Below are 18,644 nucleotides of genomic sequence, written 5' to 3' on the forward strand. Positions count from 1 at the left end.
CAGAATGCTCAAATAGTTACATATACCCACATACCCACACGCACACACATGTCAATTTCTTACAAAATATAATTAAAAATACAATACAGTCATTATAAAATTGACTAGGCCAATCGGATTTGAATGATAGGGCTCTGTGCTGGGGTGTTAGCGCATGATGTTTACGCCAAGATCCATGCGGGCACACTGTACCCAGCATGCTGTTCAGCGGAGAAACATTTAATTTTATGATTAACATTTCATTTTTTGCATGTAAAGACCTGATCTTTGACCGTATTAAGTTTTAATACCAGGGAAATGCTTTGCATTAGCATTTACCAGATCCTTGCATAGTGTCTTGAGTTCTTTTATGACTAATTGCATACGTTTATCGGATTGTCCTTTGATACCTTTTCACCAGTTATATCTTATTCATGAATAAAAAAAAATGCAATGTGTTACTAGGATTTTCTAGTTAAAATAAATCATATTTAAATATAACCATTCAATAGTCTACCTTAGCAAGCAAACCATAAGATGGAAAAAAAAGGTGATATGGTGGCCGCCAGGTGCAAATACACTACAACTTCCATTACAAGAAACGTGCTATGGGTAAAGAAACAATACAAATTTAAAAACATAAAATAACGTAAAAAACTGAAATGTCCCAAAACACATGCTAATGAAGAAACATCTTCACCAACTTCAGAACATATGCACATCATTTATAAAACATTCATCAACTTGACGAAAATTGAGCAGCGTTTACTCAAAGCGCTGCACAAACTAAAAGCGTCAAGCACAAAACACTGCAAGAAGCTCAAGACACAACGGAAACAGGGACAATAAAAAGCATCATTCAGAAAACATTCACCAGCATGTGTTAAGTTAGTGAAGATTTGTCTTCATTTGCATGTGTTTTGGCACATTTCTGTTTTTAATATTTGCATCGTTTCTGAAGCTGCAGTGCGCTTCTCCTAATGGAAGTGTTTTGGGCCGTTTTAACGAGTTAGCCAGTCGGCCCCCTTAAATACATCTGTTTTAACATACATATGATACAGAGCCCACATATGTGAGGTGATACAGAATAGAATAAGAACACAACTTTCACTCTCAGCTGTCTTTATAACTAAAGCAAGTACAGTCTGTTTATGATTTTATCCTGATGTGGCCTGCCATAACATTTGTATGCATTATTTGATATTGCCAAAGAGCTGTCAGACAGCTCGGTGAGATGACCTGAGAGAAACTGCTGTCAACGCCTCCAGTAATCAATGTAACGACCTCAGGGCTCGAAGAACGCACAGTGCTTAGTAGTTTTATTTTTACAGGCCAGACATTCAGGAGTCTGGATGCTTGTAAAGCAGTTACAACATGCAGTATACATTAGGTAGATAATGTCGTTATCACACACATCATTCCTCTCACACTCAGTGTTTGTGTTGCTGTACATAGTCCAGCTGCACATATTAACACCCATTTCTTCCTTCATTACGTTCATAAATTGCTGTTGGTAGTTAGTTATAATCTTAACTGTGTACGTAAAAGCTGCAGTCTATCATAAAGTTTACACATTTATTCTGTCTATTAAAGTGTCTTCAACATCATTCTGTCTATTATACCAGTAATAGTACTCTATTCAATCTTTTAACTGTTGTGTTGTATTTATTTCATTTTATACTTGATATACTTACTGTCTATGTTTGTTTTCTGATATCAAATCAAATGATTAATTTAATTGAGAAGCCTTTTTCACATGCTGCTATGACAAAACAATTTCTTACATTGGGATCAATAAAGTTAATCTGATCTAATCTAATCTAATCTAATCTACTAAATTGAAGACCACAGCAGCTTTCAAGCAAACATTAAATGGGCCTTATTATGCAAATCTCCATGCTTTAATGTTCAAAAAGCTCTTTATTCTTCTCATACTGTCTGTGCCGCAGCGCCTTTTTTCACCCTCTGTCTGAAACCAGAGCCCAGTCTGCTCTGATTCAACATTGATTCTGATCAATCACTTAGAGATGTCCTGCCACTTAGCCGTAACACGTACAATATGCTGGAGCGCTTATTAAATAGAACCACAAGTGTTACGTAGTGATGTCACTATGTTACAGAAATAAACAAAGGAGAGTGTGTAGGAGAGAAACTCCCTCTGGAGGGAACTTTATCATTTTAGCCTTTGCAGACCATTTACATGCACAAAAACCTGTATAACACACTAGAGGAAAAGAAAACCCCAAAAGCATGATAGGGCCTCTTTAAAGTTTGAGAATATGACCAAAAATATAAAGTTGCTGAAATCAATACTGTTATAATAACAGGTGGTGATAAACCAATTCATGTTTCAAAGTCCTGTTGTAAACCTTCTGATTGACTCTTTTAGCAATAATTTCAGTAAGATATTAAAAAATGAACACTACCTTTGCAGTGGCAAAAAAGCCAACAAACAATTATTATTACATTTTAAAAGTACATATCTGCCGTGTAAACATCTGTTGCTTTGTTTCCATCCTAATTTCATTCATTTATATCAACAGCCATTATGACATGCACATCTATTATAATATCAGTTTCTGCAGAAAGCAACTTAAAGCTATTGCCTCAAAAAAGCAATTTTGTACCGATAAACAAGAATATAAATGGGTTTCTGTGACAAAGTCATGATCCCCACTCCCACTGTCTAGTAGAAAACTCCTTTGAGCCTTAATGTAGTGCATCTTTTAGAGCAAATAACTTCTTAGTGCTCAAACCACATTTACTGCATATCATTGAAAACTTTAAATCTCTGGAAGTGTTTTTTGGACATCTCTACTAGCACTTTGAAGATGTGATGCCATATTTCTTCAATATTTTTGGATGTTACGTAAACCACTACTTTGTCTGCCTGGTATTATACCCTTACTCGGCACTGCTGCCATTGTTCACAATAAGAAATATGGAAGCCATACCTTCCAGGCACTTCCTCTAAAAACAAATATTTCTGCTAATGGTTGTCTGGAATTTGAAATCACTCACCGTATCACTCTGAATACTTCTGGGATGTCTCAGCTTGTGCCCCACAGCTTAAAAAACGGTTGCAAGATGCTTGTGAGTGATAATGAATTTGTATTAGACCCTAACTCAGGACTGTTCAGCTGTGAGGCTTTGCTTTTATTACCTCAGTTGTACCACAGTAGAACAGAGCAGTATTTGAACAGGGTATGGGGCTTTTACTCACTGTGGCCTACGGGGATTAACAACATAGTGGGTTATATTGTAAGAAAGATGCTTACACTCTTTGCTAGTGGACTATTATTGGAAGCTTTGCCAAGTTGAAGTAAAAGATCTGTATGTTTTTGCATACATCGGGGCACATATTGGCATACAGTATAACCTTTAGGTTGATATAGCTAACAACGTCTAAAGTAATCATTTCAGTAAAAGTGACAATGTGTCTTAACTTGGCTTAGCTGGTGTGTGTTCATATTTTAGAGCTTCTTTCTAAACTGATCAATTTAAAGTGTGTCTCGTAAAAATAAAATGAAGGTGACATGTGTCAGTTAGCATGAGGCAGTAGCATGCTAGCTGCTAAAGCACGTGTTAGGTGCTAACAAGTATTGGAGGACGATTCCCCTAGCTTCTGGATTTGTCCACTGCTAATGTGAAAGTGGTATCCTCTCTCCTTCCCATCATCTGAGGTGTTGCCCCCCCAGCTCCATACTGCAGCTATATCTCCAGGGATGCTAAGATATAAGTGTGTTGCAGTCCCATCACTCTTACCTCATGGTTATAGCAACAAGTGTTGACTTTGGGTCTTTGGGTGGTCCTACTTGACTTAAAAGTTAATATTTTTTGGCAGCATCTGAAAGATTTTTGACATCCATCCATCTTTTTAATATTATCATCTTTTCGATTGTCCATGTTGTAATGTTATCCATACACACAACTTTTTTTGCACACCTGTTTTTTAACATTTTTTCTTTATTAATTAGTTTATTTGTGAGTTGTTCAGTCTAAGGACAGAGGGTGTCGTATGCTGTACAAACTGTAAAGCCCCCTGAGACAAATGTGTATTTGTGATAGTGGACTGTATAAATAAAAAGTGAGTGTTTGATTGATTAACAGGAGACAACCTTAAAGCAATTTCTAACACAGAGTATTTACTGGCATCTCAAGATGGATGTGCAGCTGAAGCAGATGGCAGCAGTGGTTGTCTGGAGAGAGAGGCTGCACGCACTATCTGCTGTTTCTGATTGCTGCAGCAGCTGTTGTAGATGTTGCAGTTGATGTTCAGCTTTTCCATTTGGCTTCACACATGTCATGTTACAACTGCAGGACTGACATCAATGTTCTAATGCTACACAGCAGTAGTTCTAAAAAATTGCCAATTGTTTGTGAGTTGATACTGTCGCAACATTCTGTAACTCTTTGTAGGATAGAATTGAAGGTTACCCGTTGTCTTTGGAAAATCCCAAATTGGAATTAAAGCTGTTTCTATACGTCCAACATCATAAATGATGTCTCTGCTTCTACTCACTCCTTGATGAGAACCACAGTGCAGTAAACAGGATTACTTTTAGCATGACAGTTGCCCAAAAGCAACGCTCTGACTGTGAACATGGAATTAACCAGAACTCAAAGGCAAAAATTTAACTTTTTCCCCTAAGACTATTCCTTTCATCAAAAACATTAAATGCATGGCTCTTGAAATTGTCCCAGGTGGCCTTATGCATTAAGGTAGCCAAGAGACAGGCTATATCAATGTATTCAATTCCACATGTTCCACTTTTCCTGCAGTGTTTAATTCTGCCCGGAAAAAGGTCAGTTATAGCTGACTCGATAAGTACATTTTACAGCTACAGTCATTTTGTACTATGGTTAGAGGAAGTAAAAATCTTCATTTGCTCATTGAAAGCTGAAATGGTTGTATTCTGCCATAAGTAAGTGATGCAAAGAAGGAAAATCACAGCATCACATATTCATGCAACGATTATCGTGGCCAAAAGGCTCTCCTTTTTCAGTCATGTAAAATGCACGCTTTCTCTCTTGCTGAACGTTACAACTCTGCATGGGTGATTTTATTTCAGTCCTATGAAAGTTGCTCAGTGGCACATGAAGCCAAAAATTGCCTGACACTCAAAAGTAAATAAAAAAAACCCAGGTCACCAGGGTTGCTGGGACCATAGATGTGCACACTTGCATTTTGTTTGCACCCTGCATCCAAATTCACTGCGATATGTACAGTCTCAGATCAGTGAATTTAGTGGAAAGCGACTACAACTTACAACTTTTATATCCTTATGATGAGTTCCTAATGTGAAGTTGATTTACCTTTTTACATTAATATATACAGACGTCTGTTTTTAGATTAGAGGAAATGGACAGCAAAATACTAGCCCAATGACGTGACTTCAATGACACATAACTTGCAGTACCACCGTATGGCCACTACGAAAATGCGCTTTGATATCTGGCTCACTTCCTGGGGGTTTACAGTGGATAAACTAATGTTAGCATACTAAATCATGCCCAGGGAAGCTTGAGCCAGACATAATCTGAGTCAAGTTCCTTCTCCTTTTTTGTGGCAAGTATAAAATCTCAATGAAATAAATTGTTTATGAAGAGAGGATCCCCTGCTGTTTTCATGATGTCCTCTAAAGCAGTGATGATCACAGTAATGATGATCCCAGGAAATGTGAGTCGTATTATCATCTTTAATGTACCACAAAACAAAACAATGAAGAATGGGAGTGGGAAAAAAGGGTAGCGAAAAAGCATTAATACTCTATTTTTGTTTTGGACAAATCCTGTTACAGAAACATTCAATCACTGCAGTGCAGCAATATAGAGAGTTACAGAGCCAGAATGCAACTTTTATAAAATCACGCTGACTGAGTGGTGAGTAGAAAAGTTTGAACTGCAGAATAGATTGTGAGATGGGTGAGTGCACATGAAAGTGTTGTTGTTGCTGTCTCACAGAACTGTGGGAAGACATTAGTAATGCTGTGGAGAAATGCTGTTGATCCAGGAAAAACTGAAGCAATCCAACATTTAGTCTCCTCCCTGCCTTCCTGTCAGAGCACACCTAATGACACTTCAAAAGACTTTCTCTGATCCCTCTCTGTGAGACATTTTGTAATTGTTCAAGTTGTAGGAGGGGTTTTCAGAAACACTGTAAAAGTTCTTAGCTGTCAAATAGATTAACGTGCAGTATACTGAAAGGCAGAGAGTTGATAGCTTTGTGCATCTGCATGGATGCTGACGTTGATGGGCTTCATGTTGTTTTGGGTTTTATTTGCGGCAGGAGGGATATCGGGGGAAAGTGCAGCCTGACCGCTGCTCTCTTCAGATTGCCTATGTGCTGAAGGGAGTTTGTTTGTACCGCTCTGTTCCCTGGACGCACAGCCTTCTATCCTGCACATATTTGTCCTTGATGTGCAATCAGTGAAGTAGTGAACACTGGGCTGGGCTTGTGTTCCAGGTGTGTTTCAGAAACAGCACGGAATCAGAGGAAACCAAAAGAAAAATGTTCAGGATGCTCCAGCTAATTAGTTATGTCATATGCCATGCTTCCTGTTTACACCCTCTCTCAAATGTGGCAGTAGCTCAGTTTGTAGGGACTTGGCTTGGGAACGGTTCAAGTCTTGATCAGACCAAGCAAAATACCGGGTGTGGACTATTAGCTAGGCACAGCCAAGACGCCCACGAGCAAGGCTCAAAACCCCCAACTGCTGCTTGGTGTCTTAACTTATTCTATTTCTAAAGGCTGTGAGAAGGGACCAAGCAGTGACGCCAAAAGGGGAAAACTGGATTTTGATGTACCCTATAAAGAAATAATAAACGGAAACATCGAACTCGAAACAACTAGGCCTTCAAAAGAAGTCAACACAAAATAAGTAACTAACACCAAATAACTGTTGTGCAAAGGCTGCAGAGTCTGGGTTACTTTCCAGTTTTACACTCAAATGGGCTGAGATAACTCAATAGTAATATTTGCCTCTGTTTAGGAGGTTTGTATCTATATAACTTGTTGATGTTGTCTTGTGTGCTGTGTCGAGGTAAAGGGTATGAGTGTACAGTAGGTGAGGCACTGATTTGGGTACAGCAAAGGAACTAGATGGACACAACACATCACAGCTTTTTTCTGTGGTTTTAAACAAAACTGGAGGCCCTTATTACTTTTCCCCATTGAGACAATCGTCAAACACAAAAATAAAATAAAGATGGAAAATGCACTGCAAACAGCTGTATTGGGAGTAGATTCATAAATATGTCTAGTCTCTTTTGTGGGTGCTCGAATAAATAAATGTATTCTTTGATTTTTGAACAGTAGCCTTATGTTGTTACTTAGCATTTCTGATGTATTGCATGATTCCCATTATGAATAATTATTCATAATAAAATGTTTGATCTCGCCATTCAAATTTTCATAATGTACAACAAAACGATTCTTAATAACTTGACCTTTACAAGAGGTCACCACAAAATAACTGTAATCAATACAACAGCAACTAAATAGGTGTTAACTGAACAAACTGACCTGACACATTGCAACACGTAAGGGAACGTATATGGGTAAATAAGATCGACACACACACAAACAACACCCCTGTTGACATTGCGGCACATGGTTTGAACTGTAATGCGTAACACTACTTTTGCGTTACTCGTGAGTTACTTTCACCAACATAATGTAATTAGCAATGTGTTATATTACTGCGAAAAGTAATACATTGCTGTACTTGTTCTTACTTGGGTAGCATTTTACTTTTTACACATAATAATAATAATAATAATAATAATAATAATAATAATAATAATAATAATAATAATAATAATAATAATAATAATAATAATAATAATAATAATAATATCAGATATTCAATAATAAAGGATAAAACTGGTAAAATGAAGTAGGTCTAAATATTTTGTGATGTGAAACAAAAACAGAAAATATTACTTTTAAGCTGCTGGTTGGTTGTGTTGCTTGTAGTTACAGCCTTCACAAATTGTTTCATATTATTTTTGGGGGGATTTAAAGGTAAAAATGTGTTATATTTTAGTTTCCAACCATAACAGAGCAGATTGAGCTGACCCCTCTAAAGCAACAGCTGGCACCCGCCTGGCCCCTGTGCTTCACCTGGAATAGAACTGCCGCTGAGTGTTGTTGCACTGGTTAAGTAGTTCATGTTTTGCTCAGGATGGTGCAGACTAATGTCAGGAACATGGGAGTGGATGCAGGTGCTTCCTGGCACTGCAGGTGCACTTCACTTCTCAGCGCTGTGCTCTCAAAGATATTTCCCTGGCTGAAATGAGAGTTGTAATATTTAGCATAGTCTCGCAATGTTCTTGCCCAAGAAATCAGGCGTACACACACACACACACACACACACACACACACACACACACACACACACACACACACACACACACACACACACACACACACACACACACACACACACACACACACACACACACACACACACACACACACACATTGTTTAGAGGCTCAGATAATGAGTGCATTGCTAATTTTGCATTCATTTGAAGTTACAGAAAGCTTCGTTTGGTATCACCTGTGTTTAGGAATGCAAATGATGTACTTTGGGACACATGATGTCACAGAAAATATAATCAGAATATGCAGCTGAATCACGTATGGTTCGACATGCAATAACAACCTAAATTCACGAATGTGTTAAAAGTAACAAGCTGTGTGTTCTTGGTAACCATAGCAACACAAAAACAAACGCTGTGTGAAAAGATATTAGACTGGGTTGAGCCCACAGAGAGAGCTGAAAACACTACAGAGACGTTCAACCCAAGAAGAAACTAAATGATACACTGAGGATATCAATAACCCCAATAACAATACACAGATTATAGTAGCCCCAAGTATAAAAATAGCTCAGAATACAAACATGGGTGAATACGCAAAAGGATTGTGGGCCTTTGGGTGATATACCTGCACTAACAAAACACAAAGGGTGAAATGCTACTTCTACTAACACATTTTGTTTCTGTCCAGTCAGACTCCTAGTCTTTGTAACTCGTCCGTCAGGATCTGTATTTTATAGTCTGAAAATTGAACTCTTTTTTTTTTTTTCTTCTACGTACTGTGTTCCTGTGGTCCTGGCTGATGCCCTATATATTTACATTTTTGTTTGTTTTGTTTTTTGCCTCACCTGGAGGATTGTTGAGATCCAACTGAATCCTGTCTCTTTTTCTCTATATACTGTATACACATTAACTTTCTAACATTTGGACTGTCTATGTTTTATATCTATTGTCTTTTTAATTCATATTGTCCATACTTGGTGAAGGATCTCACCTGTTGCTCTCCCATTGGTTTATTTGATATTTCTCCTGGTTAGTTGTAGGGTTTCTTTGGACCTTTTCCTTGAATGCTGTAGAGTTTCAGGGACAAAGGTTGTGTTATGCTGTACACACTGTTAAGCCCCCTGACAAAAATGTGGCTTTATTAAAATATTTGTATTTGGTTGTTTAATTGAGTTATGTATTGGCACTAAGGCAATATTTATTTGCCACATGGATCATTTCACAAAGAGGCTGTGAAGTGTGCACTCAGCTGCATCACGTTTGGAACAAAAAAGAGGAAATCTATATATTAGAAATAATAAAAAGGACCCTCTGCCTTCACCAGATGTAGCCCAGCATGTGGGAGAGCTTTAAATGAACTATCTATCCTCAACATCCACTCTCTTTTTTTGCAGGTGTCACTCAATGATTGTTTGAGGTCATAGCCAATCAGCAGCAGCGTCCGGACCAGACGAGGGAGTACTGACCGTCACACCATGGACCTCAGATTCAGGCGACTGTTGCCTCTCACCAGAGCAGCTCTTCAACTCCTGCTGCTGGCCGCCCTGGTGCTGCCTTCTCACACTGAGAGTGAGTACTCATATTATCCACACAGCTCAGAGCTCTGTCCATATGTCAGAAGGTAGACAGGTAATATCCATTTGCTGTCATAGAGTCTGCTGAGATTTTACTTCTACTTTCTACTTTATGTTTGCAGAAAATAATAAAATGAAGTAGAAACTGTTTGACTCCACTGAAAAAAGATCCCAATATAAGGATGATATACTCTACTGATTAAATTAGCATTACTGAGAGAATTGGCAACACTTGCCTTCTCCTGCATTGATGATTCAACTGTGATTGGAAAATGTATCAAATCCGGGGTATAATTTAAGCGTTAACAGAGGTATTTGTTGAACCAAAAGCGCACAATGTATCTGAAATATATGCAGATTGGATTAGACAAGCATTTGAATGTGCATCAGATGGCTGTTTGGAGTCACATTCACAAACAAAAAGCTCCTTGTCACACAGATTTATCGTTTGCATTGGCACCCAATTTCTGCCTTTTAGTGTCACATAACTTGAAAATTCGCAAGTGCTGATAAGTGTTAAATTGTGGAGTCAATACTCAATTCCTTTTGTGGGAGTTTAATTTGTAACAAGGATAAAAGCATCCTATATCAGTGTTGACACTCCTTACACAACCCATACTGTGCAGTATTTTATCATAGAACTAAAAAACAATATACATGTTATTTTAAAAATAAACAAGATAAGGAGACAACAGTGTCGGGTTAAATGTCACCGGAACAACTTAAAGACATCAGCCAAAAAAAGTTTCAGGTGCGTTCCCAGCCAGACTTGAGGCAACAGGCTTTGGTGAACTGCCATAAGGACCAAGAATGAAAATTAATTCAATGATACAAAATCAAAACGTAATTAACCAACTTGCTATACATAAAGGAACCACAATTGCGAGTAAGAGACCGAGATGGTGATACATCTGTAGAAACAGAGCACCACACATGGGTGACCCAGAGATAGCAAGCCCAACAAATTGTGGAAACAAAGTGGAAGGGCAACAATGACTTGGACAGAGGCAAAAGCAGTTAAAAATCTAACTGGACACATTTCCTCAAAAAGCTCAATTCGCTGTTTGTGTTTTATTGGCTGAGGGTTACTATCCTTAGCCTGTTTAATTTAACCAATGAATATCTTCACCAAAGATAAATAACTCTGAGCTTCATTTTCCACTTCTGCTGCTTTGAGCTTTCTTCCTGTTGTGTTACGGGCGAGTTGTGTGTCCAGTGTGCAGAGATCTCTCCTGATGCTTCACAGATTGTGGGAAGTTACAGAGAGCCAAGACTCTTTGCTGTTGTATTACCTTCCCGGCCTTTGTTTGCCTGTCCTTAAGTACAGTTTAGCCTTTACCCTGCTTTTAGTTGCAATTCCACCTTTGGCCTGCGCTAAGTTACAGTTTGGCCTTTAGCCTGCATTTAACTACAGCTTGGCCTTTATTTGCAATTCAGCTTTTGTCCTGCCTTAAGATGCAGCTTGGCATCTTGTCTGCCTTTGGTTGCAGCTTTGCCTTGATGTGCGTTTTGTGCTTTTATTAGGACCTGATCATGATAAGGGCCAAATAGTAACATGGTTCATACAAAAGGTCACGGACATGCATCCCCCATTATGAGCGATGACTCAGAAAGGGCAGTAAAGGCTGTTTGGGAGACTTAACAAGGATCTGCATGCCGTGATCAGACCCTGGCTAATGCAATGATGCTTCTTTGGTTCTCCCATGAGCATCCAATTGAACCAAGTCAGCTATGTGTAATGAGAGCAATATCAAATTTGGGGGTTTGCCATTGGGAGGAGGTGAAAGGTTGAGTAGAACATTAAGAAAATGGAATTACATATGAGTCTAGCCAGAAAGGAAATGGGTTTAATTATGACCAGGAAATCTATAGAGGATGTTTAGATTACATACAGTGGTATGCAAAAGTTTGGGCACCCCTCTGAGATTTCATGACAATTTGCTTTTCCTTTATAATAGAAGATCACAGCAACAACATTTGTTTTCCTACAAAGATGTAGACGTTTTAGTGTTTTCCAGACCAAAATTCTTAGGGTAGCATTACATAGTTTTATTATAATAAAATAAAATGCAAAAAATGGGATGTGCAAAAGTTTGGGCACCCTTATAAATAGCATTCATTTCAACACCTGTACGGATTTATAGCTGACAGGTTGCTGCACAAAATTGCTTTGATTAGCTCATTAGACCTTCAATTACAAAGACAGGTGGAACCAATCATGAAAAAGGCTATTTAACATAGGTAATAGCTGGCTGTGCCTGGCCTAGGTTCTTTCTTAGGGAGTGGCAAGATGGGGACCTCAAAACAACTCTCCACTGACCTGAAAGCTAAGATAATCCAACATTATAAATTAGGAGAAGGGTACAAAAAATTATCTGACAGGTTTAAACTGTCTGTCTCCACAGTCAGAAACGTAGTTGTGAAATGGAAGGCCACAGGAACAGTCCGTGTGAAGGAAAGATGTGGTAGGCCGACAAAAATAGGGGAAAGGCACAGGCGAAGGATGGTGAAAATGGTCACAGAGAAGCCACAGACCACCTCCAGAGAACTACAACAACATCTGGCTGCTGATGGTGTAGTTGTTCACCGTTCCACAATCCAGCGTACTTTGCACCAGGAAGAGCTCATTGGAAGGGTGATGTGCAAAAAGCCTTTCCTGAGTGTTAATCACAAGAAGAGTCGCATGAGGTATGCAAAAGCACATCTGGACAAGCCAGAAGCATTTTGGAACAAAATACTGTGGTCAGATGAGACCAAGATTGAGTTATTTGGTCATAACATGAACAGGTATGCATGGCGAAAAAAACACACTGCATTCAATGAAAAGAACTTGTTGCCCACTGTAAAATTTGGTGGAGGATCTATCATGTTATGGGGCTGTGTGGCTAGCACAGGTACTGGAAAACTTGTTAAAGTTGAGGGCCACATGAATTCCTTACAGTACCAGGAGATTCTTGACAAGAATGTTCTAGAGTCAGTCACAAAGTTGAAGCTACGCCGGGGTTGGATTTTTCAGCAGGACAATGATCCTAAGCACCGATCAAAATCCACCAAGGAATTCATGCAGAAGCACAGGTACAATGTTCTGGAATGGCCATCCCAGTCCCCAGACCTTAACATCATTGAAAATGTATGGATTTATTTGAAGAAGGCTGTCCATGCACGGAGGCCAAGAAACCTGACTGAACTGGAGACGTTTTGTGTGGAAGAATGGGCCAAAATACCACCTGCCAGGCTTAAGGGACTTGTCTGTGGCTACAGGAGGCGTCTACAGGCCGTTATTGCAGCAAAAGGAGGCAATACTAAATATTAATGGAATTATTTCTTAGGGGTGCCCAAATTTATGCACATGCCTATTTTTGTTTGAATGCACATAAACATGTTTCTGTTTGACCAATACAAGTTATTTCACTACTGAGATGTTTCTGTTACCATAAGGTATAACATATGTTAAAATGAAGTTGCTGCTTCAAAAGCTCAGCAAGTGACAAACTGATGCAGTGGTTTTCCTAAGGGGTGCCCAAACTTTTGCATACCACTGTATCAATACATACAGCAACAACATTATATCCATAGAAAGACAACTCATGCATTTGGTGATAATTTTGCATCAGTTTAGATTCTCAGGCATCAGCATTAGAAGACACCAAGTGTTGGCTTAATAACATGCACATACTTTAACATCCGATCAGAAACATTGAGCATTTATTAAGGGACTCAACACCCCCTCGAGCAGCCCCTAGAGGCTGCAATGTTCATTAAAATTGTTGTCATATGGAAAATTATAATAGCTATTCGTATTTTTATATCAAATATAAGTATCTCTTTCCCCCAAACAAAATATGACAGACATGTGCTTAAGTAAACTAATATCAACCAATTAAAGGATTTTTTTATATCCCACTTGTAACTGTACACTGCTTTTAATAGTCTGCAATCTAAGAGATTGAAGTTAGTGCTGTGATTTAGCAGAGAAACATATCGTTCAACATGTGCCCAATCAGACTTTGTCATATTTCTCGACTTGCCTGAGGAGATTGGTTAGGAGCGGGAGGCTAACTTGGTTGTTGCCCCAACATTATTCCTCCATTTCCAATATATTTTCTCCTTCAGTTCAATTGTGAAATTTGGACACACTAATTGATGTAAGTGTTATGTTGGTCATCTGTGTGTGACACCCTCCATGACAGCTCACTTTCATTCATGACCCTCATCATTGGGTAGGTCTTCTTCACCATAAAGGAACTCAAATAAAAAGTGCATGAACGCATGGCTTAATAGTATTTCTCGTGCATTCCACGAATTACTGTTCGATGAGCTGAAAGCCCATACCTGATACCTTTATTTCATTTTGTAGAGAATAAAAGACAATAGTGTAATTTTAGGAAAGTATTTACTCTGGCTAGTATGCTGCAACCTTGCTTTTCCCCTGAACAGATTGTATTTGTATGTTGAAGTCCCCAGGGTTGCATCCACATAAAGATTTGCAAAATAGAATCGGTTTACTCCCTGTTTCTTAGCCTTCCTCCTTCCAGCTTTTATGCAGCGTGGGGGTACTGCTGCCACACTTGTGTAAGAGGCAATTTTGTGGATTATGAGCAAGGAGCTGGAGAGAACAATGTATTATTTATAAGAACAAACACAAGTGGCAGCAGAGTCTCTGCATACAGCTCTCTAAACTGGAAGTCAAGCTCTCCCGGTTGGACTACCTATTGGATTATGGGGGAACACAGGAAGGCAAAAAAGTGTGTTCAGTTTAGATGAAACAATAGGGGGATAATAACTAAAATGCATATGTTAGTTATGCTTATTTTTCACTTGGTGTCTTCTCCTACCTACTGCCGTACACCGTAAAAAACCAAAATGTAATTGTTTGCCTGAAAATAATCTTTTGGTGAAGTAAACAAAAACATTTCATTGTGTCGCTAACTACATCAAAATAGATACCCCACTTTTCTGGATGAACCCTGGAAATCTACAACAATTCTATTGCAGGAACTGGAATGGGACAATTAAATAGAAATAATAAGAAGTCAAACATGAGCCATGTTTCTGACAACTGGAATTCCTTCCCCTACAAATGATTTTCCTTAGTTACTCTAACAATGTAGCTAGCTCATTAGCTGTTTCTGAACTCCGTCTTTGTGGTGAAGCTCTCCGGGTGCATCCATGTTTCCGTAAAGCATATTAAATTACGCTCTACATATTTCACCTTATATCTGTCTATCACCTTTAGCTTATCCATTTTATTAGCCAGTGATCTTACATTGAAAATGTTAAATGAAGAGTTTATAAAGTGAATGATTTTGAGTAGTGCAGAATACCATTTATTCTGTTTAAAAGTAGATGATGGCCTAACTGAGTTTCTATTGGTTTGAATGATAAATCATTGATCGTAGGGCTAACCACCAACTTCTGAGTTTACTGAAGACCAATTACAGAAAGTATTCTTACATGGTGATGACAACTACTAGTCAGAAATGTCAAGGTGCCCCTGTAAGTTTCTTTGGCACATCGCCTTGTTCAGTCTAACTCTATGTCTGAGCTGGCAGAGCAGTAAGCTAGCTCTTCAGAGACACATTTCTGTCTTCCCTCTGTGCAGCCATGTATCAGACTTCTGCATGCTCTGTCTGTTACACCACAGAAGCGAGAAGTTACCGGTAGAGCACGGCTGACAGGTCATGTTGACAGGCCCATCAGAGAGCAGTACTGGGGATTTGGCAGGATTTTCTGTATTATACGGCAGGAGAGTTGTGCTGCGAAACTCAATGAGCAAACATTTGCTCTTCCCTTTATCCTCTGTAGAGTGAGTTAAATGGATAGACCATGTTAATATGGAATTCCTGTAAGATTTTATTTTTATTTTTTTGGGACTTGCGAATGACTTAAGTAGGAATGATTGCAAACATTGTAGTATGAGGCCATACCTGTGCAAAAAGTTTGGGTGTCTAGGACAACGTTTTGTATTGGAAGACATTCTTCTACGGTAATCTAGAAAACTAGGAGTGCTAACATCCATTCAAATGTATTTAAAGTCCCCTATTATGCAAAACACACTTTTTGCTGTATTTTATACATAAATATGTGTCCCCGGTTTGTAAGGAGACTCACAAAGTGTCAGATTATACAACCCTCTCTCTTTTCCTCCTTACCCGCATCACTAAAAACGGGGGTACAAACGAGATGATCCCCCCCACGTGACACGTCTCAACCTATAGTCCGCAATAGAGCTCCTGCGGTCACGTGACTTTTGGTTGGGAGCCACCATTTTGGCAGTCAACATGACCACCGGTGCCAGTGTTTTCTTACCGAGCGAGTATACTTCTCATTTTAATTCAAGTGAAATTCGGCTTTATAGTACAAAATTAGAGAGATTAAATATAAGCGACCCATATAATTCACCCGGTGTGCTTTTCAAGAGCATAACCTCCTGCTCTGAAGACGATGTACCCGACTTGCGCTACGCAGACATCCACAGCTATCTTGTAAGCTTTCCATCAGTGTACTCAGGAGACTCCCTCAGAGCGTACAAAAGCTTGGAGGCTTACAAATGGTGTCAGTCCGGCTTCGTAAACAACATTCAACTGTGGAGTCTTACATCCAAAAACTTCGGCATCATCACTGCAAGGGTAAGTATTAAATTATTCCAGTTTGATAGGCAGTGTCACGTTAGCATTGTTTGTTTATTAGCTTGGCTAGCTACGGAAGTGTCATCCGGGGACAGGGACATCACAGTGTCCGTTAGCTATAATAACTGGGTGCTACTTCTTAAATTAAACTAATTAAATTTAATTAAACTGACCAGAAACTTTTTGTAGCATTGTACTGTATTCCTTCACCCACCTGATATGAAGTGATCACTGCATAAGCGAAAGCCAACGGCCGGGGGGTCCCATCTTTCAGTCTTTTTCTGAAGGCTCCTGGCTCTTTTAATCGCTCCAATCCACTTCTCCCTCCTCTCCGCGTCTTTAGGAATGCGATAATACGATACACCTTTCTTTTTCCCACGCCTATTTGTGCAACCTGGTGCACAGCAGTTATCCACCATCCTTGACAGTCTGCCAGTGCCTGTCAATTTACTGCCGCGATGACTGCCAAAATGGCTGCCCCTGTCGTATCTCGTCACGTGACCAGCATATATGACATCATCTGCAGGAGCTCTATATACAGTCGCGAGCTGAATCCCCTCCGCAGCACCTATGTGTCTCTGTGCACGATGTCTGCAGTGTTTCAGAAATTATGCTTGATCTGGTTTTGAACACAGTATGGCATTTAATCAGGCAGCGTTTAGCTGAGTTTCTCCATTAGAAACTTCTCTCTTCAGACAGTGTGCTGTCCATGCGCTCCAAAGGGGCGTGGCCAGCTTCAGCTCAGCTCAAATTTAAAGCGACAGTCACAGAATCAGCACTTTCGAAAACGTGGCTGAAACAGAGGGATAGCGGACATGCTACAATGCATGATCTCTTTGGTATTTTGAGCAAAACACGTCAGACATGTGTTTAAATATATTTTAGACCTATAATATATGCCATAAAAGAACATAATAGGAGACCTTTAAATTCAAAGTTGGGCTTGTAAGAAAAACTGACTCATTGTTGGTGCCTTTGGCTGCCTGGACCCCATAATAAAAATGGGTGCCAGTGGCAGTGTCAGGCTCTTATTATTTTAGGGAATATTTGTCTATTTTCTGTTATTTTACATAGATTAGAAGTGGCCAAGAGCAAGCCCTTATCCTTAAATCACTCCTGCCATTTGGAACACCTTTGAGGGCCAGGGTGGCCAATTGTCCTAGCACTTATGGTAAAAAGTTTCCCTATAGGCCTCTGAAATGAAAAGCTTCCTGCGCAAGAATGCCAAGTGCCTAATGTTGGGTGCAAAGATGGAAATGCTCCATTGGGATGTGGCAACAACATACCACCAAAAGTCTCCAATCCATCCAATCTAGAGTCCATCATTCCAGTCTTTCCTCACACCACCGTTACCTGGTTTCTGGGAGTCAGTTGTTATCTCGGCTTGTTCAATCTGTGGCTTGTTCTTGATTTTCAGTGCCTTTCTTTTGGGTTTTAGTTTTTACCTACAAGTGTGGGGGTTTAAGTCATTTGGATTTAGTGTTGGCCTTTGAACAATCTGTCTCATTATCTGACTTTGGAATATTTTCCGGCGCCATTGCAGCAATATCTGCATTTTCCAAGATCTCTTGTTTACTGAAAACCAAGGTTGTGTTATAAAAAGTGAAAAGAACCAAGTAAAAGAGCTTCATTTTTATTTATGATTATATTTTCCTACCTGTAAAACTGCTGGTAGCATCTTGGGTTAGCTTTATCTTAGCCACTCTGTACTTTATTCTAAAACAATATCAGTATTCCCTTATTTACCTTCAACAAAGCTGGTGAAAAAAGGGGTAATGCTACTCTTTGAAGGAATTATTGGGGAGATTTTATTCTGCCTGTATTAGCCCAAATGAACGCTGTTTTGTTCCTGCTGCAGGCAAACTTAATTGACTTCTGCCCAACTAAATTGATTCCTTTTTCCATGTATGTAACTCTTGCTATTGAATAACTTTACTTTAGGAGATCAGCTAATCTCTCAGGGGACGGCTAGTATAAAGCTGTGAGTGGTTCGCAGTGTTTCTACCTTGGGTGTCCACTTTGACTGATAAAAGGTTGATTTGCATGGCTGCTCCCTCTCAACTTCCCAGTCTAATGAGTCTCTGTGAGGAGAACACACTTTGTGGGAAACTGTTGTCACTGGTCATTGTGTATC

At 39.3% G+C, this 18,644-nt stretch overlaps 1 protein-coding gene across 10 annotated transcripts in view; it reads left to right on the forward strand.

The window, feature by feature from the left end:
• Positions 1–18,644, forward strand: part of ptprfa (protein tyrosine phosphatase receptor type Fa) — a 185,273-nt gene that overhangs the window by 14,255 nt on the left and 152,374 nt on the right. For all 10 annotated transcript variants that reach the window (XM_063891080.1, XM_063891084.1, XM_063891081.1 and 7 more), the window contains exon 2: positions 9,702–9,876. In XM_063891080.1, the coding sequence (XP_063747150.1) occupies positions 9,783–9,876 (94 nt within the window). In that variant the 5' untranslated portion in view covers positions 9,702–9,782. The remainder of the gene's footprint in view (positions 1–9,701; positions 9,877–18,644) is intronic.

Source organism: Eleginops maclovinus, chromosome 9 (assembly GCF_036324505.1).
Source record: "Eleginops maclovinus isolate JMC-PN-2008 ecotype Puerto Natales chromosome 9, JC_Emac_rtc_rv5, whole genome shotgun sequence".
NCBI classification, from domain to species: Eukaryota; Metazoa; Chordata; class Actinopteri; order Perciformes; family Eleginopidae; genus Eleginops; species Eleginops maclovinus.